At 44.7% G+C, this 26,339-nt stretch overlaps 1 protein-coding gene across 7 annotated transcripts in view; it reads left to right on the forward strand.

The window, feature by feature from the left end:
• Positions 1–26,339, forward strand: part of Osbpl2 (oxysterol binding protein like 2) — a 48,554-nt gene that overhangs the window by 18,242 nt on the left and 3,973 nt on the right. For 5 of the 7 annotated variants that reach the window (XM_036183825.1, XM_036183824.1, XM_036183827.1 and 2 more), the window contains 10 exons: positions 1,582–1,723; positions 4,983–5,058; positions 8,808–8,942; positions 9,516–9,613; positions 13,732–13,914; positions 15,519–15,626; positions 16,297–16,386; positions 18,428–18,551; positions 19,700–19,831; positions 25,381–25,504. In XM_036183825.1, coding sequence (XP_036039718.1) covers positions 1,582–1,723; positions 4,983–5,058; positions 8,808–8,942; positions 9,516–9,613; positions 13,732–13,914; positions 15,519–15,626; positions 16,297–16,386; positions 18,428–18,551; positions 19,700–19,831; positions 25,381–25,504 — 1,212 coding nt within the window. Of the gene's footprint in view, positions 1–1,581; positions 1,724–4,982; positions 5,059–8,807; positions 8,943–9,515; positions 9,614–13,731; positions 13,915–15,518; positions 15,627–16,296; positions 16,387–18,427; positions 18,552–19,699; positions 19,832–25,380; positions 25,505–26,339 lie in introns of those variants that run through there. The other 2 variants (XM_036183828.1, XM_036183829.1) reach the window with 2 other exon arrangements.

Below are 26,339 nucleotides of genomic sequence, written 5' to 3' on the forward strand. Positions count from 1 at the left end.
AGAGTGGTAGAGGAAGCCATGTGATACCTTCATCTGTCCTAGATGGATTCAGACATGTGAACACAAGCATACACAACACACATACTCTGACACTAATACCTTCCCTGCCCTCACAGTAGCAATCTCAAAGCTCAGTCTTTATGTTTGAAGTGACCATTGTAAGTGGTGTGCATCACTGTGCCTGACTGAAGAGAGTTGTAACTCTGGACAGTGGTTGGTAGGTGGGACAGAGAACGTCAGTGAACAGGGCAGAGGAGAACTGCTCTTCCTCTTGGTGCTGGCAGAACTGGGTCCCCCAGGCAGTTCTTCAAGTCACAGCTCTCTGTTGCGTGACATTTCAGTTATCTACTATGCTGTCCTTTAAGGTCCATATTCAGAATGCCTTTTATTTTCTGTGAAGGGCTACTCACTGCCCATGGAAAGGGACTTGAGGCTTGTCTGTTCCACTTCTTGCCCTGACTTTAGGTACACAAACACTGTAGCTTTGAAGTACTGCAGTGCCTCCCCAGGTACAGCCCTACCGGGGTTTTTCCTCCCTGTCCCCTGCTTGCTAGAACCTCTACTCTTGTAGAGCATCTGGGTGTGGAACAATCAGACACTCTCTGCTCAGTCCCAGTTGCTGGCCAAGAACACTTGTGGACTTAGTGAAATTCCAGAAGGAGACACTGAGCTCCTTGCCATTTCCAGAGCTCAGTGGAATAATTTTCATTATTCATGGTTGAACCTCAGTGATTCTTTTCCCCATTAGTGTGTGCCTACAAATGGAGCTTGCTGTGGAGCAGCATTAGTAGTCCTCGGAGAAGGAGTCCCCAGGCCATACCTGGGAGGCCATGCCTGCCATGGAGTGACCACCTCAAATGTCTCCTTACTCACAAGTCCCATACAAGTTCCCTCTCCCTCACCCAGGGACCTCAGTGTAGCAAATACTACTCCAAAGTCCCCTGAGCTTTTGGATACGTTTTGTCTTGATGTTTCCCAAAATGGCTTTAGCCTTATTGATGTTCAGATGATCTCCACCATCCCAGTAGATCACGATGGACTGTAGAGGTGCTGCTCCCACGCAGCAGTGTTCTTTCTGTGTGTCCTGACACTGAGATGGACCCTCACTCTTACTGAGTTGGGAACAAAGATAATTATTCTCAATGTACCACTTGAGAACAGTCATTCGGGGATGGTGGCACATGATCCTAGCACTCAGGAGGCAGAGACTGGTGGATCACTGTGAGTTTGAGGCCAGACTGGTCTACATAAAGAGTTCCAGGCCGGCCAGGTGGTAGTGGTGAACACTTTTTAATACCACAGGAGGCAAAGGCAGGAGGATCTCCTAGTTCAGGCCAGCCTTGTCTACAAAGCGATTTCTAGGACAGCCAAGGCTACACAAAGAAACCCTGTCTCAAAAACCAAAAACACAAACAAAAGTTCCAGGCTAGACAGGGCTACATAGTGAGGTCCTGTCTCAAAAAACAAAACCAAATAAAAGGTTTGCAGATCTTTATTTAGGCCTTTGTTGGTATAGTCTTGAAGTAGGTTTCTATATCTCCCAGGTCTAATAAACATGACCATTGTGCTTATTTCTTGCAGGCTTTGATTCTGATAACTCTACAGGGGACTTTTCAGAGGCAAATAAAATCAGTAGGATGATTGATTTGGATACCAGCAAAAGTACTAGGAGTGGGAAAAGTGGGGAGAGACCACCACAAGAGAATGGAATTCAAAAACACAGGTAGGCTGTCTTACATGCATTGTTTCAGAATTTTCCAAAGTATATCTATGATCACTCCCATATGTACTATAAGGTATCCCCTCAGGTCTCATAAATTGAGCTGGTGCACCCCCAGTTCCAAGTTGACTTTTCCAGGCAGTCTAGCCACCAAAGTCTCATGAGACTTGCTACTTGTCTGCTGGGGGCATGGAGACCAGTGGAGGACAGTGTTTGATCCATGAATCCTCCTCCATGAAGTAGTCGTTCTGTCCCAGAATGGCTTAGGGCCTGTGCAAAACATGATCCACAGACCTCACCCATAGACCCACCTGTCCCTCCACAGACACCAGGTTAATTCTGTTGTCCCTTCTGTGTCTTACTGAGAAATGTTGCTCACTGAACCAGTAGGGACGGAAAGGGTTTGATTAGTTGCTGCAGCAAAATTATATTCCATTTTTTTCCCCACCTTGTTCATTTGTGTATCTAGACAATGATAACAGTGGTTATCGTGGAACGTTCTCAGTCTTTGTTAGGAAAAGCAGGAGCCCACAAGGGTAATCCATGAGACAGAGGCTTCCTTACACATATATTAAAAGATATTTGGGGCCTCAGTGGACCCTGCAGCCTCACTGCTGACCTTACACATGGGCCCATTTGCCTTCAGTGCAGGTTCCCTCAATGCCTAGGGTGCTCACTCTTCTCTGGTCCTGTACTCATGTGCTTAGTGGGTGCAGGAGCACATCACATGGGTTGGGAAGGGCTGTCTAAGGCAGCTTATGTTCACTCTATACCTCACCATCTCTCTCCTATGTGGTGATATATTGTGCACCCTAATAAACTTGCCTGAGGGTCAGAGGACACAGCCAGCCCCTAGATTAGACATAGAGGTCAGGCAGTGGTGTCACACACCCTTAATTCTATCCCTCGGGAGGCAGAGATCTGTCTGGATCTCTGTGAGTTCAAGGCCACACTGGAAACAGTGCTAGGCAGTGGTGGTATACACCTTTATTCTCAGTACTGGGAAGCACACATGCCTTTAATCCCAGGAAGTGACATGGTTGGGCAGAGAAAAGTATATAAGGTATGAGGAAACAGGAACTCACTCTCTTTAGGCTGAAGATTTTGTAGAGGTAAGAGTGGCTGGCTACTCTGCCTCTCTGATCTTTCAGCTTTCACTCTGATATTTGGCTCTGGGTTTTTTATTAAAAGACATCTAAGATTCAAACAGCACTTGTAAGTGTACATCACCTTGTGATCAACACATCACTGAGCTTGGGACCACTGCTTCATTGTCTGTCACCCTGATCTGATGCTTTGGCCTCTAAATGTGCCTGGATCTTCAGATTCTCTTATGCCCACGATACATCAAGTATGCCCCCTTCCCCTCATTCTTCCTTCTAAGTACAGTGGTACTTATCACAGTCAGAGCTGTCAGTGCCACCTCTGTTCTCTGCCTAAAGCTAATGTAGCCGGGATTCATCCCTAGCCTCACACCCCAGTCCCAAGTGGCTCTGAATAGTGCCCTGTTTGCTCACAGAAGTACTCCATCTTGGGCGTTGATCTACATGGTCACTGTGTTGAAATGAGGACTGACATCTCCCCTATCCCTTGTACTCAGACCTGTCCTCATTCACTCCTGGCTATGCCTCCCTTGGTGCCTCTTGCTTTGAGCTGTGCATACCCAAATTCTTCCCCATACTACTATCTCAGCCTGGAGCCTTGCCATCCTCCTTCATGTCTTTTCCTGTTGTTCCTTCCCATCTTGCAAGGGTTGTGTTAGTTACTTTCTTATTGCTGTTGTAAACACCACAACCAAATCAGGACTGAAAGGAGTTGTTTGGCTAACAGGTTACAATATGTCATCAGGGAAGCCAAGGCAGGAACTGAAGCAGAGACCATGGAGGAATGCTGCTTCCTGTATTGCCCCCATGGCATGCTCAGTTTGCTTTCTTATGCAAGCCAGGACCATCTGCCGAGGAGTGGCACTGCCACAGTGGGCTTGGCTCTCCCACATCAGTCATTAATCAAGGAAATGCCATATATATATATATATATATATATATATATATAAAGAGAGAGAGAGAGAAGACAGACAGACAGACAGACAGACACTTTCACTTGCCTATAGGCAATCTGATGGAGGTATTTTCTCAATGGAGTTTCCTCTTCCCAGATAATCCTAGCTTCTGTCAAGCTGACAAAAACTAACTAGCACAGGTTGTATCCTTGGTGCCTTACCCTGATCCTCTACAAAGCTATATTTTCCACTTCTTGTGGCCCTCACAATTTGCCATGTGCACAGCATTCCAGCTATTTTTGGCAGCCCTGGTGCATAGTGCTCAATAAACATTAAGATTTCTTTTCCTTTCCTGTTTTGTCTCAGGGCTTCCTTTCTCCCTCTTATCTTGATTCATTTACCTACATTGAGCCCTTTCTGAGGTCTTACCAGGCAGACCCCAGCTGTCATCATCCCAGGATCAAAATGCCCAGTTAGTGTTCTCCTGCTCAACTTCAGTGGAGTGTCATTGAGAATTCCACAGTAAAAACTAGAGTGGCCTCTAAGGGCTCAGCGCAGTCATGTTTATTATCTGAGGGCTTGCTCTGTGATACCTTCTCTGCACTCCTGTGAAGGGCCATATTCCTTCCACAAGGTAGTCAGATTGCTGCTGAGGCTTCTTCCTACTCCATAGAGACAGTGCTCAGTATAGCCTGTTTCTGGAGGGAGCTATAGTCTGTCCCCAGGTAGCCAGAGCAGGAGTTGAGGCTAAAGTTACCGCTGGGCCCTTACGGGTAGAGGGTAGTTTGAGAAGGAATGCACCTTGGGAAGCTAGGTCTGTGTCAGAGGGTGGGTAGTTAATTTTGGAGGGGATTTTCTTGACTCATTTCACTCTTCAGTCTCAGCTCTGTCCACCATGCTGGGGTTGGGCAGAAGCTCCTAAAGTAGGCAGAAGGGATGCAAGCAGAAGGACTCCATTCTTATTGTCAGCCTTGTCTCCAGCTCACAGAAAGAAAACAGTGGCCTAGCCACTGCAGGGTCGGCTGAAGACTCCAAGGTTGCCAAAACCAATAACCATTACCAGGACTTAAAAACAGTGGTGCAGACACCCTGTAGAGTTTCAGCTGTGACCTGGTTTCTCTTCCAGTCATGCCATTGTTCAGAGACACTGATATTTAATTCTCAAGCAAAGATGATGGTCTTGAGCAGTTCCTGTGAGAAATACCCACCCCTATACATACTCCATTGGTTAATAAATGCCTGTTGCTCTCAAATTACTCACAGGACAGCCCTTCCTGCCCCCATGTTCACCAGAAGCGATTTCAGCGTGTGGAGTATCCTGAAAAAATGCATTGGTTTGGTGAGTGAAGATAACTCATTTGAAGCATTGAGCTTAGGTATTAATTCCCATGAGATCTACACTATTGGTATCTAAGAGAATGTATGCTATATATTTATATTCATGAAATTAAGATAACAAGGCAGGAAAGGAACAAATGCATAAGGGAAACTACATAACTTAGGAATAGCTGGTGGCAGGAGACATTCCATAAGGACTTTTTCCTGGTGCTCTGAAAATTTGCTTATGGCCTGAACACCTTCTGCATGTGAGCAGCTTAGCTACACACTAGGCTCCAGATAGCTTCTGTCAAGTCCTGAGGCTTTGTATCAGGAAGTGTCTAGTAGCCATTAACTTTCCATATGGTCGTCTTTGACTGATAGAAGCTGTTGTGCCCATATGGCTCAGGCACTTTTCATGCATAAACCAGCACTTGGCAACAAGACACTCAAGTCAAAAGGTCCAGAAGTACACATTGCCAAATTTCAGATGTGTCTACCTACATTCTTTTAATGCCATTTTTTTTTGTTGTTGTTTGTGATTATTTCCATACTTTCTTCCCAGAGAAAACTTTACTTCCTTCCAACCTTTTATTTTAAATATCTTCAGACTGATTGAAAGTAGATAGATTGGTATGGGGTTTGACATTAGAAGCTGGAAGAAAGCATAATCAGAGGTTCTCTTTGGGGCAGGAGCACACTGAAGTTAGGAGCTCTTGTCTGTCCTTACTCAGAATTGCATAATGTCCATACATCTTACTGGGGATGTTGACCTTACCCTAATTGATTGTATATCTCTATTGCAAAGTTTTCCTGTTTTTTTCATCAGTGATTGTGCATGGGTCTGGGAGAATCATGTAGGCTCATCTGTTTCATTTTTTATTTTTACAGATTCCTTTTATAATTTTCTTTCAAAATATGGGTCCAAAGTCAAATTCATTAAATGTGTGTTCATCTGTTTTATGTTGCCTGTACTACAATACCATAGATTGGGTGAACTGTAAAGGAAAGATTGGCTTGCCAGGCATGGTGGTGCATGCCTTTAATCCCAGCACTTGAGAGGCAGAGGCAGGTGGATCTCTCTGTGAGTTTGAGGCCAGCCAGGTCTACAGAGTGAGTTCCAGGACATCCAGAGCTGTTGTTACACAGAGAAACCATGTTTTATTCTTATTTATGGCTTATTCTTAGCTCCTCAGGAGGTACAAGGCCAAGGGCATGCATCTAGTGATGCCTTCAATACTGACAGAATCATGTGGTAGCATAGGACATCATATGTAGGAGACTGGGAAGTGATGTGTACAGTTGTATGTCTGTTGGTCTCTCTTCCTGTTTTTTGTTTGTTTGCTTGCTTATAAGTACTAGGGATTAAATCCAAAGTCTCAGATGCATTCTACCACTGTGCTATTTCCCTAACCCTTGCTCTGTTCTTTTATTATTATTAATTATATTTATTTATGTACACACATATGCATATGGAGGTCAGAGGACAGCTTGCAGGAATCCATTCTCTTTTATAGTGTATATGCTGAATTATCTCACCAGCTCCCGTGCCTGTTCTTACTTAGCTACCATAGTCAACCATGGAGGCTCCACCCAATGACTTTACCTAATCTTAATGGCTTCCCAGACGACTGGCATTCAACACTGTAGATGGATTAAATGTCATCCTCTTAATTCTTCAGAGTTAATTGCTGAAGTCTTGGGATACTAAGACCACATCCAGAGTATGGCAGTGTGTCCTAGGAAGCTCAGCTTCCTGTCTTTGTCCCTCTCCACAGATAGCTGTCACCCACCCTCATAGTATCTCACCCCATGCCCCATACCCTGAATTATGTCTCAGTCTTCTCCCCATGCCTTCAGAGAGGCAATAGGCTTTTCTTTATTCCTATTACTCAGCCGCCAATCTCTTGGGTGATCTTGTAACTACTTCATGCCCCTCTCTTGGTTGTCTTTCAGTTTAGTGGATGGTGCCACGTTTTGGACATTAGACCAGCTTTTGGCTAACCAAAGCAGGTTACAGGAGCTAGCCCTGCATGTATGTTTGCTGAGGCTCAGAGATGGATGCCCAGACATGGGATTGCTAGATCAAAGGAGAAATGTGCTAGCATTTTGCTAGCTGTAGCCAAGTCTGTTTGTGTGCTGTACTACTGTACCCAGGAGCAGAGGTGGAGCCTGACCTGTGGAACCCAAAGCTGAGGGTTTAGAGCAAAGAAGCGTGTGCATGCAAGTGCTTGTGAACCCAGTTAGCCTTCCTCTTGCTGGGGACTTCTGTGTTTCTTCCTGCCCACTGCTGACCTCTCTGACCTCTTGCACTGTGGGCTCTGGGCTCAACTTTACTTTATGTGTGTATAATGCACAAAAAGCATATGAAGCCTTGTCTTTTCTTGCCTTTCTTTTTTCTGGCTGCTGTCTCAGAGTTTCTTCCCTTAGCTCTTTTGTACTTGTTCTTGATATGGTGGATGTAGTCATAAGCTTCTTTCCTTCCTGTTGATCTTATGCAACTTTCTTGTGGGTTTGGTTACCTCTATATGTCAGAAGTCACCTGACTTGTGACTCCTGTCTCAGCACTCTGTCCAGCACCCTCATATTCAGAGATATCCATTCATCTCTCAGTTTGTCATGTAGCCTCTTTGAGGAGCCTGACTGACTCTGGTTCACAGTCTATGAGTTCAGGCTGTCAGTAGGATCTGCCTAGATCAGCATTGTAAACAAGGCCCTAACTTTTCCCAGAATGCCATCTCCTAGAACCTGGCTAGGAAGGCTGTCTTGTTGGTAATTTGCTGAGCATACCACCTCCCCCAGGGCACTCTGTCAATCTCTCTGCCTTGACATTAGTGACATTTGGGGCTAGTGAGAGCAAAGGGGTCATTCTAGTTCCCAATACAGAAAGTCTGAAAATCAACCTAAGATCCAAAGCTTGTCCTTATTCCTGGAGCATCTGAGCCTTCTCTATTATAAAAAAAAGTTCCACTTCCCTTCTGGAAACGCTTCTGTTTTTTCTATTAGTGCCTTTCTAGAAGCCCAGCTCAGAAATAGCTCCTGCAGACCTTTGTCCTCTGTGTATGAACTCTGGAGGCAGGAGCTGCAACCTCACTTCTGCTCCATTGTGCTTGAGAAAAGATTCCTGAGTCACCTTTGCAGACTCTGAAAGGCCTTCCAGGCAAAGCCACATTGTAAAAAGACTTGCCTGCCACCTAAAGTGCTTCTATTTCATACTGGAAAGCCATGGACGATGAGGGGAAGTTTTTTGGTTTTTGGTCTGGTTTTTATGTTTTGAGACAGTGTTTCTCTGTGTAGCCCTTGCTGCCCTGAAACTTGTTCTGTAGATCAGACTGTCCTTGAACTTACAGAGATCTGCCTGTCTCTTCGTCCGGAATGCTGGGATTAAAGGTGTGTGCCACCATTACCCAGCAAGGGCAAGTTCTAATAGTAAGGCTGGTACCACTCATCTGGCGTGGGTGAGGGGAGATAAGGTGACTCTCTAGGAGCTCCTGTGATCACTGCATGTGATGCAGGTGGTGAGTGGCCCCCAGGCCTGGGAGATGGAGAACTGCCACGGTTGCCCCTCAGGAAGACATTCCATGTTGGGTAAGGTGGAAGCCCGTGCTCACAACAGATAGTTTGCCCACACAGAGGGTTTCTAAAATCTTGTCTGTATGGGAGTTTGAGGGTCTGATCCTCGGAGCACTCCGAGTAGAGTAGGATACTTGTATTTGGAGCATGCCCACAAGCCTCAGAAACCCAACCAGGTGTCTTTTTGGCTCCTTCTAGGAGCTATCCAAGATTACAATGCCAATTGCCTTCAATGAGCCACTGAGCTTCCTGCAACGGATCACAGAGTACATGGAGCATGTGTACCTCATTCACAAAGCCTCGAATCAGCCCCAGACCCTGGAGAGGATGCAGGTGAGCACTGCATATGCCTGTGAGGACAGTCCTGATGCCACAACTGTTTGACTGACTGACCCCATAGTTGTAGGGACCCAGGTATCCTGCTGGTGAGCTATCTGGAAGAATTGTATTCTCTCTAGGTATCTGGTCAGAACTCCTAGCAGTAAGCCTTCCCTCTGGTATCTCAATGGTGTGCATATGCTTACGTGATGGGTTTTTACGTGTGTGTGTGTGTGTGTGTGTGTGTGTTCATCCATATATGTGGGACTATATTGAAAGGAGTGCCAGTGTGTGAGACAAACACATGAACATTGCTCCAGCATCTGCACGGTGTATAGGAGAAAATATGTTGTTCCTTCTTTGTGTGACATTGGGAAGTAGTGCCGAACAGTGGTATTTCCCCAGAAGTTCTATAATCTTTTTTTAAAAAAACTTGTGAAAAATAGAGAATATGAAAAGCAATTGTGAGTGGAAACCTGAGAAGTCAGCAGAGTGGAGTGGCGCTGACTGAATGCCTGTGACTGACGCCTTGTGAGGTATTTGCTGGCTTGGCTAAAGCTTTCTGATCCATCTTTGAATTGTTTGCAGTCTGTAGCTGCCTTTGCGGTCTCCGCTGTGGCTTCCCAGTGGGAGAGAACTGGCAAACCCTTCAACCCACTCCTGGGGGAGACATATGAGTTGATCAGGTAAGGGGGTCATCATGAATGTCTTGAAGGGCTCTTGGATGACAGAAGAGCTCAATTCTCTCTTTAGCATTATTCCTCAGGTTAGGATAGATGCTTGGAAATAGGTACTGACGTATTTGGAATGCTGTGGGTAAGAAGGTGTTCACACATGTGGAATGTCATGTTAATGATGGAATAGAACCCTGGTACTGTAAGAAGGGTTGGCATAGATTCTTAGTCCAGAGGTCTCAAGGATGGAGGTCATGTTATGTAGACTACTAGTGGTATATATATATATATATATACTACATGTTCTAGACATGAGGAGTCACTAGTTTTCAACAAAAAAATGGAGCCAGAGGGGCTGGAGAGATGGCTCAGAGGTTAAGAGTGCCGACTGCTCTTTCAGAGGTCCTGAGTTCAATTCCCAGCACCCACATAGTGGCTCACAACCATCTGTAATGAGATCTGGCTCCCTCTTCTGTGTCCATAATAAATAAATAAATAAGTAAATCTTTAAAAAAAAGTGGAGCCGGAACTCATAAGTACGTCTGTGCCGTTTGCTGTAGCACTTTGGTGAGAGAGAAATAAGGAGAGGGAACTGCTCAGGTCCCTACTTAGTCCATGCCTGTGTTTCAGGGTCTCAGGAATGATTGGACAGGCCCCAAGCTTCTTGAAGAATTAGTCTGTGAATGTTTGCTGAAATCCCTTTGTGTAGTTTCTTCTGGATAGTATTATGCCTCTTGGGGCCCTTAGAATGTGAGGCTTCCAGGGTATTGGGGACAGGGCAGATGAAGGGTAAATGCTCCTGCACATGAGTAATGTATAACCCCTCCACCCTCATCCTTGGACATAGTAGATCTCTGAGCCTAGGCCCTTAATCCTAGTTCATTTGGATGGTGGGGAACCTCTAGAGGGCTGGACTGGGAGATTGTTGCTACCTACTTTGTCAATTCTGGGCCTCCTGCAATTATGCAGAAAACTGTCTTGGAGATGCTGCTGTGGTGACAACACTCCCGACCACATGTCACATACCCCTGGTGCGTTTTCACTTCAGCCTTGCTTGAGCCTTCAGGGACTAGTCACTGAGTGTGTACAGTTCCTAGTGGGCCCATTTGTGCTCTTCAGGATCATACTTAGTCTACCACTCTGGGACCTATCATTCTATGCTGCATGTGTGGCTGATGCAGTACTGTGCTTATGCCTCGGGACTGCGGAGAACAACAGAGTAGTTTACCAGATAGGTCTTCTCTGATGGAGTAAGAAAGTTGCTGGAAGGATTTAGATGGGGCATTCTCATTGGCTGGCAGAATGGTTCTTTGACACAGGCCACGGGGCTGCAAGCAGGAGGGCTAGTACCTGCCACCTGCTCTGATATCTTTTCTGTAGAGAAGAGTTCTGCCACTGCCCTGGAATCAGAGTTAGCTGGTAATTTGGGGAATTCACTAAATGGAGTCTATTGGTGTTTTAGCCATGATAATAGAATGTTCTGTGTAGAACGTGGCAATGACAGAAGTAGAAAACAGTCAGATGTCACCTGCCAAAGACAAATGGTATCAACATCCTGATAGATTTTCTTGTGTGTGAGATGTTAATTGATGACTATTGCATTGTATCACGATCATTTTCCTTAGCTGGACATGTGGCTCACGCCTTAATCCTATTACTTGGGAGGCAGAGGCAGACAGATCTCTGAGTTTGAGGCCAGCCTAGTCTACAAAGTGAGTTCCATGACAGCCGGGGATGTCTTAAAAACAAACAATAAAGCCATAATCATTTTCCTTGATGTTATAGTTTCATTTCATTTCTTTTTCTTTTTCTTTTTCTTTTTTGGTTTCTCTGTGTAGCCCTGGCCATCCTTGGAACTCACTATGTAGACCAGGCTGGCCTCAAACTCAGAGATTCATCTGCCTCTCAAGTGCTGGGATTAAAGGCATGTGCCACCACCATCTGGCATGTTATAGTTTTCTAAATGGTAGTTTCTTGTTGATTCTAAGACCTATTTTTCTGGTTGCAGTGTTTCTTTGTCATAGTTTAATTTGTACCACTTTTTCTTTGTCATAAAAGCAATGATATGTTGATTAGTCAATGAATTCAGAGGACAGTTTCTCTGGAACTTTTGGTGGTTCTTGGGCTTTCTGCTGGTGTGTTATATGATGATAAGCCTTTTCTGTGGTGGGTAGTTGTGGGATCCTGGCATTGATTGGCCTGTCTCAGATGAGCCTGCCTTTAGTGTGCAAATGGTTTCACTGTCTGTCCCTATTACCCTGATGGTCTTTTCTTCAGCTCTGGAATCTGTCCATCAGGGAATAATTGTCATTTTTGTTCATGTAGGCTTGTTGGGGACCAGCTAAGATAATGCACTGCAGTTTGGAAAAGTAAAAAACATACTAGCTCCAGCCTCTGGTCTTCTCACACTCTGCCAGTAAGGAGCTATGCTATCTAGAGCACCACAGTGATATGATACTGGTTAAAAAGATAAGATAGGAGCCCAGTAGTGGTGGTACACACCTTTAATCCTACCATTCAGAAGGCAGAGAGAAACAGATTTCTGAGTTTGAGGCCATCCTGATCTGTAAGAGTTCCAGGACAGTCAGGGCAGTCTGCTAGCTACACAGAGAAACTCTGTCTCAAAAATGAGAAGGATACATAATAAATAAACAAATCTTAAAAAAGAAAGAAAGAAAGAAAGAAAGAAAAAAGAAAGGAAGGAAAGAAGGAAGAAAAGGCTGGAGAGATGGCTCAGGGGTTAAGAGTACTGACTGCTCTTCCAAAGGTCCTGAATTCAATACCCAGCAACCACATGGTGGCTTACAACAATCTGTAATGAGATCTGGTGCCCTCTTCTGGTCTGCGGGGATATGTGCAGGCAGAACATTATACATAATAAATAAATAAATAAATCTTTAAAAATTGAGTGGGGGAGGGAGGAAGAGAATAAAAGGCAAAAAATTCTGGGTAATTAAAAAAACAACTTTTTGATCTAGGCATGGTGACTCATACCTACATTCTAGCACTCAGGAGGTTTAGGCAAGAGGATTGTAAGTTCCAGGCCAGCTTGGGTTACATAGCATGAACCTGTCTCAACAAAAAAGAAAATAAAAGCAGCAGCAGCAGCCACTGTATGGATGAGAGACTAGGAATAGCCTGAACTGCTGAATGGATGTAAGACAGGAAGCTTAACCTGACTTGGATTTAGTTTCACAGGCTGCCAGGAAAACCCCCTCACACTCAGTTTGGCGTGTGTTCCTCTCTAGGCTTGCTTGTTGGTGTCTCCACATTGAGCTTCCCTGACACTAAGTGGCCCTGCTCCACAGTACTGTGCAGACCTGGCTGTGTACAGCAAGCATCCTTCATCCTTCAAATCCCTCTTGAACAGCTAAAAATATACTTGCTTTTCTTAGACAAGTATTCATTTTGTAGATTACATACCTTGGCAGGCAACCTTTTAAAATCTAATTTTTCAACTTTCCTTCCTCTGTAATGATTGGGAATTCTGATTCCAGCTACGTTAGTAATTATGTGGTTTAGCTTTTATAATTCTTAATGACTACAACTGTAGGTGTATTCATAGTTCCGGAACAATTAAAAACTGACATTTTTATTGAATAAGGGAGTCTGCTAAAAATCCTATTTCCTGGCAAGGAATATTTTGGGATCTAAGACATTCCATCATAGAAGTTTTGGTAGCCTGTACAAAGGTTGGACAGGAGCACCCTTTCATGGGCTTTAGATTCATTTGGATTGACTGCATTAGGAGTCCCTGGGAGATGGAGATGAGACTTTGGGATTGCTTCTGAGGCCGGCCTGACTGTTGGCTGTATGGCTCAGGTATCTGTCAGTGGGATAAGCAGCAGGCCAGATGGAGGCTCCCTCCCAGTAGTGTGATTGGTGGGGGGCAGATGTGCTCTAGGGTAGTGGTATGTGGCCAGATGTGCCACCTGAGAGGTTTTTGCTGGGTATTTCTGCTGCCTATCACAGCTGGAGGCTCCTGGGCCCAGAGCCTGTATCAGCTGCTAGGGGAGGGCAGAGCATGCCAACTGGCTGATGAAACTGGTGGGTGAGTTGGCAGCCCTTTGTTATTGCTGTCATTAATGTGGCTTTTTCTCTTCCCCTTCCATTCTCATTTTTGGACCTAGGGAAGACTTAGGATTCAGATTTATATCTGAACAGGTCAGTCACCACCCTCCTATTAGTGCATTTTATTCAGAAGGTCTCAACCAAGACTTCATGTTCCACGGTTCCATCTACCCAAAACTGAAGTTTTGGGGCAAGAGTGTCGAGGCAGAACCCCGGGGGACCATCACACTGGAGCTTCTCAAGTGAGTGACAAGAGCAAGCAAGAGTGAGTGCCCTGTTTTGACTGGGAGGAAGTTATCCCCTCCATGTCTCATAAGGCTTCTTTCTGGGGACTGACAGACAGCCTTTCTGCCAGCAACATTTCTTCTGCTAGGCTTCCTGGTGAGAAGAGTTCCTCTGTCTACCAATGTGGATGGGTCTCAGCTTCCTCTCACACACTGATTAGAGCTACTCACTTTAGCCATCAACTGTTGCTGCATGACAACCCCAAACCCAACAGCACATCACTGCTTATCTTAGCTCCTTACCTCTAGGCTATACCTAGACAAACTGGCCCTGGGTCAGAAAGAACTTCATTCTCGGCCATAGACTCCCTTTCCAGTGGCTGTCCTCCTTCCTTAGGCAGAGGAATCCTGTAGAGAGAGCAGCTAAGACAGGATCTACAAAAGCTCCCCTTTTGCCACATACACACACCTCTGCTTGCTGATGGTCACACAGGCATGTTTGTACATATGAAGTTGAGTGCCTAGAGGTGAGGACCACTGGACATCCATCCCTCTTAGAGGCTGTCCAGCCCAGCTCCCATCAGAGATACTCAGCCAGTAGCAAGTCTCTAGAGTTTGGAACCCACTGCAACCCCCACAGCCCAGGGGTTCAGTTGCTACAGTGGTTCTCTATTATCAGCTTACTGTGGGGAGCGCTGATGTCACGTTTGTTCTGCACTGGCCATTTGCCATACAGTTTTAAGAACCTGTGGGCAGGCTGGGTCTAGTTGAGCACACCTTCAATCCCAGCACTCAGGAGGCCAAGGCAATTGGATCTCACTGAGTTTAAGGCCAAGCCTGGTCTATATATCGAGTTCTAAGACAATCAAGGCTGCAAAGTGAGACCCTATCTCAAAAACTGAACAAACAAGAATCTAGGGGCTGTCTCTGTACATCTCCCCAGGAACACAGAAGCAGACTCATGAGGGAAGCACCTGTGATGACTATCAGCTGCTGGGCCTGTGTCATGGTAGTTAGTCTTTGCTTTGGGAGTTGAGGTGGGCAGAATTGGTAACCTGAAAACGCTTTTGTGAAACATGTTTGGGTTCTACTTGGGCCATTTGAGAGAGTCCAGATACCAACCACCCTGTGTCAAGATGCTTTTACCTTCAGTCATGGCTCCTTGATGTAGCCTCCCATAGGTACAAGTCTAGGCACCACTGTGTTTCATGCTGTGAGGTTTACCCTTGGGGCAGGGTCATTTCAAAGGAAGAGTTGAGTGTTAACAACAGCAACCCTCTCCTACACTCCCCACAGCCAGGCTGCAGCGGGACCATGATTCTCACAAGCATTTCCTCTTGGCAGCTTCCCAGGAGAGCTGTCTCTCTTTTGTTTTAGTCTTCCTTTATTGCTTATTAACTTGTCTTGACATTTAAGTAGAAAGCTTTGTTGATGCTACAAAGGAAAGGAGAAATAAATTTCAGATGCATGCTAACTAAATGGCCTGCACTGGGAAGACTTCAAAGCACTGCTTTGCTCTCAGTTTTTTGCTCTCAGAAAAGTCTGGTTTTGTGTGGTCATGGCCTTCTGGGTCACCCAAGTTCTGAGCTTCACTGCCCTGTTTGTTCTTGATGCTTTCACAGACACAATGAAGCCTACACATGGACCAACCCCACCTGCTGTGTGCACAATGTCATCCTTGGGCAGCTGTGGATCGAGCAGTATGGGATAGTAGAGATCCTAAATCACAGGTGACAGGCCCATCTGTGTATTTGGGATGGTGATTCTGAGCCAAAGGTGACAGGCCAGGCTGTATATGGCAAGACAAGCCATGATGAACTGACTGACCTAAAGGGAGCAGTCTCTGTCTGCACTCCTTCTCTGGATTTCTAGCCCTTTATTCCTGTCCCTCAGCTTCTTCCTTCCTATAATGGGGCCCCTAGACATGGTGTCTGGCTAGATTTAGTTCTGTTTGGAATAATCAGGTATTGAAATAATCAGGAATGTCCCATTTGATTGACTGGTTTTTCGTTACCATTGTTAATTTATTTAAAAATGTGAAGTGCACCTAAGTATTGTCAGTGAAGGTGAAAAATGTAGTGACTAGGCCCAGAAGGGCCTAGGCTTACAGCTGGGAGCTATGACTCATTGGCTTTGCTTGTTAACACCTTAGTGAGAGAAAATTTATAAATCATAAAATTCACCTATTTTCTAAATGGGCACCGAAGTGATATTTTAGTAAATTACCCTAGTTGTGCAAACAATTGCCCCAAGTCAGTTACAGAGCCTTTCCATCTAGGAGCAAAGGCCCCTTGTGATGTTAAACCATTATTCATGGCCTCCTTTCCTAGGTGGCCAAGTCCCTTTTCTCTCCCCTGCAGCTTGTTTTATGTAAACTAATGCCTGTGTTTGTTCCCACAGAACTGGAGATAAGTGTATACTTCACTTCAAGCCATGTGGACTGTTTGGAAAGGAACTTCACAGAGTAGAAGGGTACATTCAAGACAAAAAGTAGGTCTACCCATTGATGCCCAGTGGGTGTGGGTCTACAGTGGCCAGTGCTGCAATGTGGTTATGCAATGATATATATTCATGGTAGAAACAATGCTAGCTCTCTTTTCTTTTCTTTTTTTTAAAGGATAAGGTTTGAGTGTAGTCTCTGGTGATAGGAAAGTGAAGCTTGTCCCATCTGGAAAGAGAAGATAAGTCAGCCTAAGAAAATAGACATTTTTGCCAGGTGGTGTTGGCTCATGCCTTTAATCCCAGTGCTCAAGAGGCAGTGACAGGTGGATTTCTGAGTTCAAGGCCAGCCTGGTCTACAGAGTGAGTTCCAGGATGGCTGAGACTACACAGAGAAACCCTGTCTTTGGGGAGGTGGGGGGAGAAATAAAACATTTTTTTACTTAAGACATGGCTCAGCTCACCCCATTTGTTTTGTTTTGTTTTTTGAGGTGGTCTTACTGTGCAGCACAGGCTGGTATCAGTGTTACAATCCTGTGTCCACCTCCCAAATGCTGGATTACAGCCTGCATTGCCTTGCTGGTTCTAGTGCTGAAGTTTTACAAACAGAACTTAGATTTTTAACACTTGACCGTGTGGGCACCCACTTACATATCAGGAAAGCATGCAGGCATTCACTACTTATGTGCCTGCATTTTCTACTCTAAACCAGGGCTTGTGGAGATTTTGTGTAGAAAAATGGCCAGCAAGGTTTTGACACATTTTCCAGATTTTTCTCCCTTTGGTAAAATTATGTTCTGGGTCTCAATTTTATTTATCACCAACTCCCCTTCAGTAATATAATTCCAAGAGAGTCATTTTGTTCTCACTGCCTATCTCTAGGGAACCAGAAACTCGTCTGTTCAAACCTGTATATTAATGTCAGACTTAAATTAATGAGACAAGTTAGGACCTCACATGTGTGCTATAAAGGACACAGGCCCTGTCATAATCATGATGGTGACCAAGGCACCAAGGCATCTTTGGAGACTGGCCGCCCATGGTCTGAAGCAGGCTGAGGGTCTCCAGCCAAGGACCCGTTGGTTTTGCAATCTGGATCCAAGCATGCTTTTTTGTTTATGTGGTGTACGTGTATATACATGCTTGTGCATATGTGTTGTGTACATGGACATGCATGTGGAAGCCAGAGGTTAATATTAGATATCTTCTCTATTATTCTTTCTTATATTTTATTTTTAAGACTGGGTCTCACTAAACCTGGAGATCACTGATTTGGTTTGACTGTCTGGCTAGCTGGCTCTGTATCTGCTTCCCAGTGAAGGAGTTAATAACCAGCTTTATGTGGGTTCTAAGGATCTGAACTTGGGTCCTTGTGTTCATGCAGCAAGTTCTCACTGAACCTTCTCTACAGCACCAAGCATACTTTTCCGTTGCAGTTAGAGTTGCTTAAGGAGCTGGGCTGAGTTCCTGAGCTCACATCTATCAGCGCAGCAAGTGCCTACGCATATCCCTGTGTCCTCTTGATAGCACTGTCTGTCAGGGCAGCACTTCCCAAGGAGCATGTGGCCACCATGCACTCTTTCTTCCCAGGCAGAGGAGAAAGGAAGAAGTCCATCCTAAATGGCTCTGATCCTTTTGGTGTGAGGCGGCATCTGTGACAGCTGAGGGGCTTTCTGGGGCTGAGACTAGATGAAGGAGTAGGTGACAACTAAGGAGAGAGCAAATACCATCACGTGACCTTGGAGGCATTGTGGGTAGATTTGATAGAAACAAGATTGGAAGGACTCATAGTACATCAAAACCCAGTAGTAGAGCACTTACCCCAGCAAAAGGTTGGCACGTGTAGCTTTTAGGAAAATGTGTTTGTGCTTTTCCCCTTGTTTTCTAAGGCCCTGATAATGGTTTAGGTTTCTTGTGTCTTCATTTTCTGTTTGGCATCAGGGATAGCCAACAGCATGCCTGAGGTTCTGAAATACAAAATTTCTCCCTTGTGTCCCCAGAATGCAGACACTTGACAGAAAGGGCGCACCAGGTCAGCATCCAGCTGCTGCACTGTAGATGACTGTTAATTGTTTAAACTCCTTTGCTGCAGCAGGAAGAAGCTCTTTATAATTTACGGCAAGTGGACAGAATGTTTGTGGGGCATTGATCCTGTTTCATATGAGTCCTTTAAGAAGCATGAAAGGAGAAGTGACCACACCAGGAAGGCCAAGATGGTGAGTGCCTGCTCCAGCTGACCCTGGTCAGGGTGGGGCCTGAGGTGGGTAAGCCCTCCAGAAGCACTGCTTTTGTGGCCTCAGCCAGGAGGTATATGTAATACGTGGAATATGTCTGTCCAGGCAAAACTGCCCTCTGTCTGGGTTCTGGAATGGGGGCAGAGGTGAGTTTGACTTGATTTTGATTATGTTGTAGCTGCTTTTATAAGCTGGAAGCTTCCAAGGGGATGCAAGCCCTTTCATGTAGTTCTTTGTAATAAATCTCTCTTGTGTTGCCTGAGTTAGCTGAGACCTATTTAAGAAGTCAAGTGCATTTCATTTCTGTTCTTCCAACTCTGAGTTCTCAGTAATATATTCAACAATCAGGAAGTCCTGGAAAAGACTTTCTTCTAAGAATTTTGGAATACTGGTGACTATGAATTATTCTTAAGCAAAATTAAAATTAAAAGTGATAGTTCAAGCCAGGTGGCACACGCCTTTAATCCCAGGACTGGGGGAGGGGGCAGAGGCAAGCAGATATCTGTGAGTTTGAGGACAGCCTGGTCAATAGAGCAAGTTCCAGGATAGCCAGGACTAAACAGAGAAACCCTATCTTGAAAAAAAATTTCACCAGATGTGATAGTACACTGAGGAGGCAAACATAGGAGGATCTCTGTGAGTCTTGGGCAGCCTAATCTACACAGCAAGTTCCAGACTGTTAAGGCAAGGACTACATAAAGGCAAACAGCTGTGTCTCTTAAAATGGGGTGGGCTTGTGACCTTGCCCAGGAGAACTGCTTTTGGTTGTACAACAGACGGTATCAGGAGGCCCTCTGTCTCAGATAATGTGTTATGTGTCCAGAAGGCAGGCAGGCATATGGCCAAGCATGTCTCTGAGAAGACAGTATGTATACCTGCTTCTATTTCAACCTGTTTCTCTTCTCTGTGAGAGAGTAGAAATCCAGCCTGTCACAACTCTACAGAAAGCAAAGCCATGTAGAGGCAGGAGCCTGAAGTCTGATGGCATTACTAACAGGAGAGAGTTTTAATTCTTTTCTCCTCAGTTAGAAAAGGCTTTGGCTTTGCACAGGGCCTTGGGAGCAAGTCTCCAAGTGCTCTGAGGACAGGGCTCCTGGCCAGAGGCCATCATGAGGTGTTTTGTGTTTCAGGATGACAGCCCTGAGAAAGCTAACAGTGACAATATGACGGACGAGGTTCCTGTGGCTCAGGAGACTGTGCAAGTCATCCCTGGCAGTAAGCTTCTCTGGAGAATCAACAGCCGGCCCCCCAACTCAGCTCAGGTCTGTGTCCTACACCTTAGCACCCCTCTCTGAGACCAGGCCTGTCTGCTGCAGATTAGTCCTGTCTGTACCATCCCAGGCAGGCCCACGACTTTCTACCTTGTTCTTGTATGTAGTCAACCAGCTGTTTCCAAGCAAACAGGGAGGCTCCATCACATCCCCACAGTCCTGAGGGCCCTTCCTCCCTGGAGCTGCATGTGACTCTAATGCTATGGTCTAGCCTGAGCGTGACTTCTGCTTGCTGTAGTGCCCATGTGTGACTTGGGAATTGTGTACAGAAATCCACCTAGCGTTGATATCTTGATGCAGAACCCATGGCTAAATCTGTATACTTGCAGCATTGGTGCTTCCATTCTCCATACTGTCAGAACTCTTCCAGGGGACCTGAGTTCAGTTCTCAGCACACCATGTCAACAGTTCACAGCTACCTGTAACTCCAGCTCCAAGGGGGTCTAACACCTCTGGTCTCTGGTTGTGTTTATACACACTCATACATAGGTATAAACACATACATGTAATTGAAAAATAAAAAGTAGGGCTGGAGAGATGGCTCAGAGGTTAAGAGCACTTTGCTCTTCCAGAGGTCCCGAGTTCAATTTCTAGCAACCATCTAGAATGAGATCTGGTGCCCTCTTCTGGTGTGAAGGCAAAACATGCAGACAGAACACTGTATACATAATAAATAAATATATCTTAAATAAATAAAATAAAAAGTAGCCAGGTGTGGCAGTACACACCTTTTCATCCTAGCACTGGGAGGCAGAGGCAGATGGATCCTCTGGTAGTTCGAGGCCAGCCTGGTCTACAGAGTGAGTTCCAGGACAGCCAGGGCTACATAGTGAGACCATATCTCAAAAACCAAAATAAAGTCAGGCATGATGGCACATGCCTTTAGTCCCAGCACTCAGGAAGCAGAGACAGGTGGATCTCTGAGTTCAAGGCCAGCCTGGTCTACAGATTGAGTTCTAGAACAGCCAGGACTGCACAAACACTGTCTCAACCCTCCCTAAAAACAAAACAAAACAAAAAAACAAAACAAAACAAAAAACTAATAATATACATTTATTTTTAAAAAGAGAAAGGCTCCAGGGCTTGTGATGTAGCTTAGTGATGGAATGCCTAGCATGCACAAACAAGGCCCTAAATTGTAGTAAGCTTTTTCGTTGAACTTTCTTTGGATCACCAGCCTGCAAATAATGACACAGAGACCTATTATGAAAGCATGTCCTTTAGCTTAGGCTTGTTCCCAGCTAGCTCTTATAACTTAAATTAGGCTGTTTGTATTAATGTATGTTCTGCCACAAGGCTTTTACTTCTCCCCAACTCTGTATGTCCAACTTGCTCTGTATCACACTGGCATCTCTTGCAAGCCTAGATTCTTCTCAGGTTTATCTCTTTACTCAGAAGTCCCACCTAACCTCTTCCTGCCTAGCTTTTGGCCATTCAGCTCTTTACTAAACCACCTAACCTCTTCCTGCCTAGCTTTTGGCCATCCAGCTCTTTACTAAACCAATCAGAAGGTGCCTTGGCAAAGACACTTCTTCACAGTGTACAAAAAGATTATCTCACAACATATCCCCTTTTATGTCTAAAATAAAAAGAAAAGGTATTAACTCTAACACAGTAAAACTATGTACAATAAGAACAGTTATCAGGTAAGAATTACATTCACAATGTACAGTCCATTAGTATTTAGCAAATTCAGAGAAAATACTCTTATTTTCTATTTTATCTTGATGAATCCAACATTTTATTTTTAACCTAAACCACTTTCTATCATAACTTGTATTACTATCCTAAAAATATCTTTTTACACCTTAAGACATTTTTTTAGACAAATAACTTAAACTTTTATGTCTCTCAACCTTATAAACTTTACATCTTGGGGACTGGAAAGATGGCTCAGAGGTTAAGAGAACTCACTGGCTGCTCTTCCAGAGGTCCTGAGTTCAATTCCCAGCAATCACATAGTGAGTCACACTCTCTGTAATGAGATCTGGTGCCCTTTTCTGGTGTGACAGCATACATGCAGGCAGAACATTGTATATATAATAAATAAATAATCTTTAAAAAAAAAAAAGAAATACTAATATTAAAAAATAAACTTTATATCTTTTTATAAGTTTCTTTTCTGAATTTGGTAACAAAAACAGTATAACTAGCTAGTCTTCAACCCCATTAGACCTGAGAAAGATAAAATATTACCTGAGTAAAATTATTTGGTAAATATTACTAAAACTATGGAAAAGACAGAGACAGCTGGCTACCTGAACCATCACCTAAGGTTCTTCTGCAACATTTGGGCATCTATTCGGTCTGCAGGCCTAGAATATCTGACGGACTTTGCTGTAAACAGGAATTTTGAAGGAATGTCCTATCTTGTCTTGGCAAAGTTTGGCAATCACTTCCTCTGTGTCCTGCTTGTCCATTTGGACAGCATTCTGTCAATTGAGGCAAAGACAGTTCCTTGACCAATGGATAGCTTTGCCATAGAAAGCAAGGTTTATATGGAGGTTCTTTGATGGCCATCATCTTCTCTGAAGTAGGTTGGTGCTGCCAGGAGCAAATGTCTCTCACTGTCATGAAAAGCCTTGTTATTAAAACATCATAGGCTGGCAGTGGTGGTGCATTCCTTTAGCCTTTAATCCCAGCACTTGGGAGGCAGAGCCAAGTGGATGTCTATGAGTTCGAGGCCAGCCTGGTCTGCAGAGTGAGATCCAGGACAGGCACCAAAACTACACAGAGAAACCCTGTCTTGAAAAAACAAACAAAAATCTTAAAGGCCATATTCTGTAGGTCTCTGAAGTGTTTGAAGACCACCTGTATCTAAAATATATCTGTTTGACCTTGAAAACATACCTAATTTGACTACAAGTTTGATTGTTATAGATGACTACTAATCTGCATTTCTCCCCCAACACAGCAAATTTTCTGACTTCCATTCTAAAGTTAAGACATCCTTAAAATATATAGACTGGTTGAATTCAGCAGGTTTTTCCATAATCTTAATATCTCAAGCAACATTTGCCCTTCGCTCATCAGCATTCAGAACATTCAAAGTCACAAAACACCATACAGGATCCAGCTGCCCTCTGTATTTCCCATCCTTACATGGCTTATTTTTTTATATTAGTTTACTCTTTCTTTAAAGATTTTATTATTTTTGAACCATTTTTAACTATGACTGCCTATACTCATTTTCTTTTCTTCCTTTAGCATCTAAGCACATTTTCAAGCATACTACACCTGTTCAAAGGCTTTCTCGGCCTGGACCTGGCTCTCTGTGCACCTGTAGTCTCCTCTGGCTGCATGAGCCAAATCTTTTCATTTATTTTTATTTTATGTGATTTGGTGTTTTGCCTGCATGTATGTCTGTGTGAGGGTGACAGATTTTGGAGTTACACACAGTTGTTAGAGTCAAATCTTAACCTGCTATCCCAGCTATCATGAGGCTCTGCTTAGCACATGGCGCTGCAGGCTGGCTCTGCCCACCCTCAAGTCGGTGAGAGCCCAGCCTCATGTGTGTAGACCCCAGCAGGAGCAACATTTATCTGCCCCAGCTCTGGGAAGTTTTTGAGCCTGCATGGCAGGCATTTCTATTCCTACCCACTAGGTAGCCAGCTGCTCCATGCTTGAATATACGTGCTCAACGCTGGACACCAAAAGTAGTAAGCTTTTTAATTGGACCTTCTTTGGACCACCAGCCCACAAATATGTGAAGACTTATTATTAATTATGAAAGTTTGGCTTTTAGCTTAGGCTTGTTCCCAACTAGCTCTTATAACTATAAATTAAGCTGTTTCTATTAAAGTATGTTCTGCCACATGGCTTTCACCTCTCTCCCACTTTGTACATCCTACTTTTCTGCATCTAGCTGGTATCTCTCACACGCCTAGATCCTTTCCAGGTTTCTCTTTTTCCCCGGAAGTCCTGTCTAACCTCTTCCTGCCTAACTATTGGTCATTGGCTTTTTATTAAACCAGTCAGAAGGCACCTTGACAAAGTCATCTTCACGGTGTACAAAAAGATTATCCCACAACAGCCCTAAATTCTGTCCCTAGCAACATACCAAGAAGATTGTTTGGGCCAGTGACATGGCTCACTGGGTAAGAGTTGCTACCATACCTGACAACTTCAGTTTGATCCTTGATACACATGGTAGATGGAAGGAATCAGCTGATCTACACATACGCACCCACATACATACACAATAAATAAATATAAATAGAACAAAGTGGCCCATTTACTTGTAAATATGTTGCCTTACTATATCAGCTATATCAGTTTACTCCCCCCCCAATTTCCCGAGACAGGGTTTTTCTGTGTAGCTTTGCACTTTTCCTGGAACTCTCTTGGTAGCTCAGGCTGGCCTCGAACTCACAGAGATCCGCCTGGCTCTGCCTCCCGAGTGCTGGGATTAAAGGCGTGCGCCACCACTGCCAGCTGTCAGTTTACTTGTATTGCTGTGATAAAACACTGACCAAAACTAATGTGGGGAGGGAAGGCTTACACTTCCAGATAACGGTCCATTACTGAGGGACTAGGCAGGAGCTCAAGCAGGAATCATGGGAGAGTGCTGCTTACTGACTTCTTCCCTGGGTTCAGCTACTTTTCTTACACCTTCCAGGACCAGGAGTGGGTCACACATCAGTAATTAGTCAAGAGGATGCCCATGGACTTGTCTGTAGGGCATCCTGAGGAGGCGTCTTCTCAGTGGAGGCTCCTTTTTCCAGATGACTCCAGCTTGTGTCAAAGCTGCCAACGTGAACAGCCACAAACAACCTGGCACAGCACAGTCACTGCACACTGTTCCCGTCAGAGAGCATGAAAGTATTCTGCCTGAGTATCTTTAGAAGAATAAAGCCTATGTGTTGTTGAGGAAAATTTCTTTTAAGATGGAACTCTTCTTCCTTTTTGGTTCAGTGTTCTGATTTAGTCCTTCATGCCTACCAGGGGTTTGTGGGAACAGGGCCATGGAAAGGCAGAGTGCACCCTTATGGGAGCTACCACCTCTAAGGGCAAGCTCGTTCCAGAGCAGGCAGGGTGTGGTAATGGAGCAGCGTTCTAAAAAGAATCAGGTGTGAGCTGTGGCCACCTGAGGATCAAGTTGGGGAGCTGGGATAGTATCCTGGAAATCATTCAAGCAGGGGTGATCAGAGAAAATTTAACATTCCCTGTGGCCCTTAAGCCACATGTTCTTAGATGATGGCAAGAAAGAAGAGAAGGCTGATAGGAAGATGAGTGGAGTCAAGGCCTGGAAAGGCTACAAAAGAATCTGAGGGGTGCCATGTGCACAGCAAATGGCAGTCCTGGCTCAGGTGCAGAGCTTGAGATTTCTCCCAAACATTCAACACACAGTGACTGAATAGATGGACACCTCAGAAGTCAGGATAAACATCTTTGCTATTTGAATAGGACACAGTTGCCCTTCTTTTGAGCGGGTGAGACATGACTGTTTATCATGGGTTTAGGGTACCTGTGGATCAGGCCAGGACAGATGCAGATTCTTTTGCAACTACTGTAACAGTGCTTGTTGGTTTCTCCTGCAGATGTACAATTTCACCAGCTTCACTGTGAGTCTCAATGAGCTGGAGTCAGGCATGGAGAAGACCCTGCCACCCACAGACTGCCGCCTCCGCCCTGACATCCGAGGCATGGAGAATGGCAACATGGGTAACTGCTGGGTCCCATGGGACTTGTGTGGGTGAGCTTAGGTTTTCTCTGTGAGAAGGATGCCCAGACCCGTCATCCAGACTAACAAACAGGTGTTGCCCTCCAAGGACAGTACTTTACAGAGCATTGAAAGGTGGTGCACAACTTTAACGTCAGCTTGCCGCAGACCAGTCCTTTGTAAAAATGTTAAAATTAAATTGAAAATGTGTTAGCCAGGTGTGGTAACACACACCTGTTATATCCCAGTTCCTGGGAGGATGAGGCAGGAGGATTAATATACACTCCAGGCCAGACTGAGCTACCTAGTAGAACCTTATCTCAAAACAGCAACGACAGAAAAGAAAATGAGTGAAAAAAAATGAACAAAATCCAAATCCCAATACTTTATTATTTATTTAATTCAGTGGGTTAAAGTTGCATTTCAGAAGTTGAGTGCAGCTCAGAGGTAGAGTGCATTTCAGAACTGACTTCACGCAAAGCTCATATGAGCAGAGCCATTGCCCTGGTCCTTCTCATTCTAACCCAAGACTAGGCAGTCACACCACAAATGAGCACTGTGCACAGGTTTTCGGTGTGATAGCGTGCTTCTTGCTTACAAGGTAAGATTGAATACCAACAAAGCTTTCTGCTGGGAATGCCTATCATTATGATCCAAGGCTACATTGAAGTAACAAATGAATACAGAATGTCTGGAGGGCCACTCTCCATCCTGATCCGTGCTGGGCAGGTGGTACTCCTCCCTCAGAATTCACTCGTTGCCCTTCATCAGAAGCCAGAGTTTATCCTGCAAGGTGAAAGTTCAGTAGACTTGTCTTTTAACAGCAAATAGATTTGG

This window comes from Onychomys torridus, chromosome 4 (assembly GCF_903995425.1).
Source record: "Onychomys torridus chromosome 4, mOncTor1.1, whole genome shotgun sequence".
Lineage (NCBI taxonomy): Eukaryota > Metazoa > Chordata > Mammalia > Rodentia > Cricetidae > Onychomys > Onychomys torridus.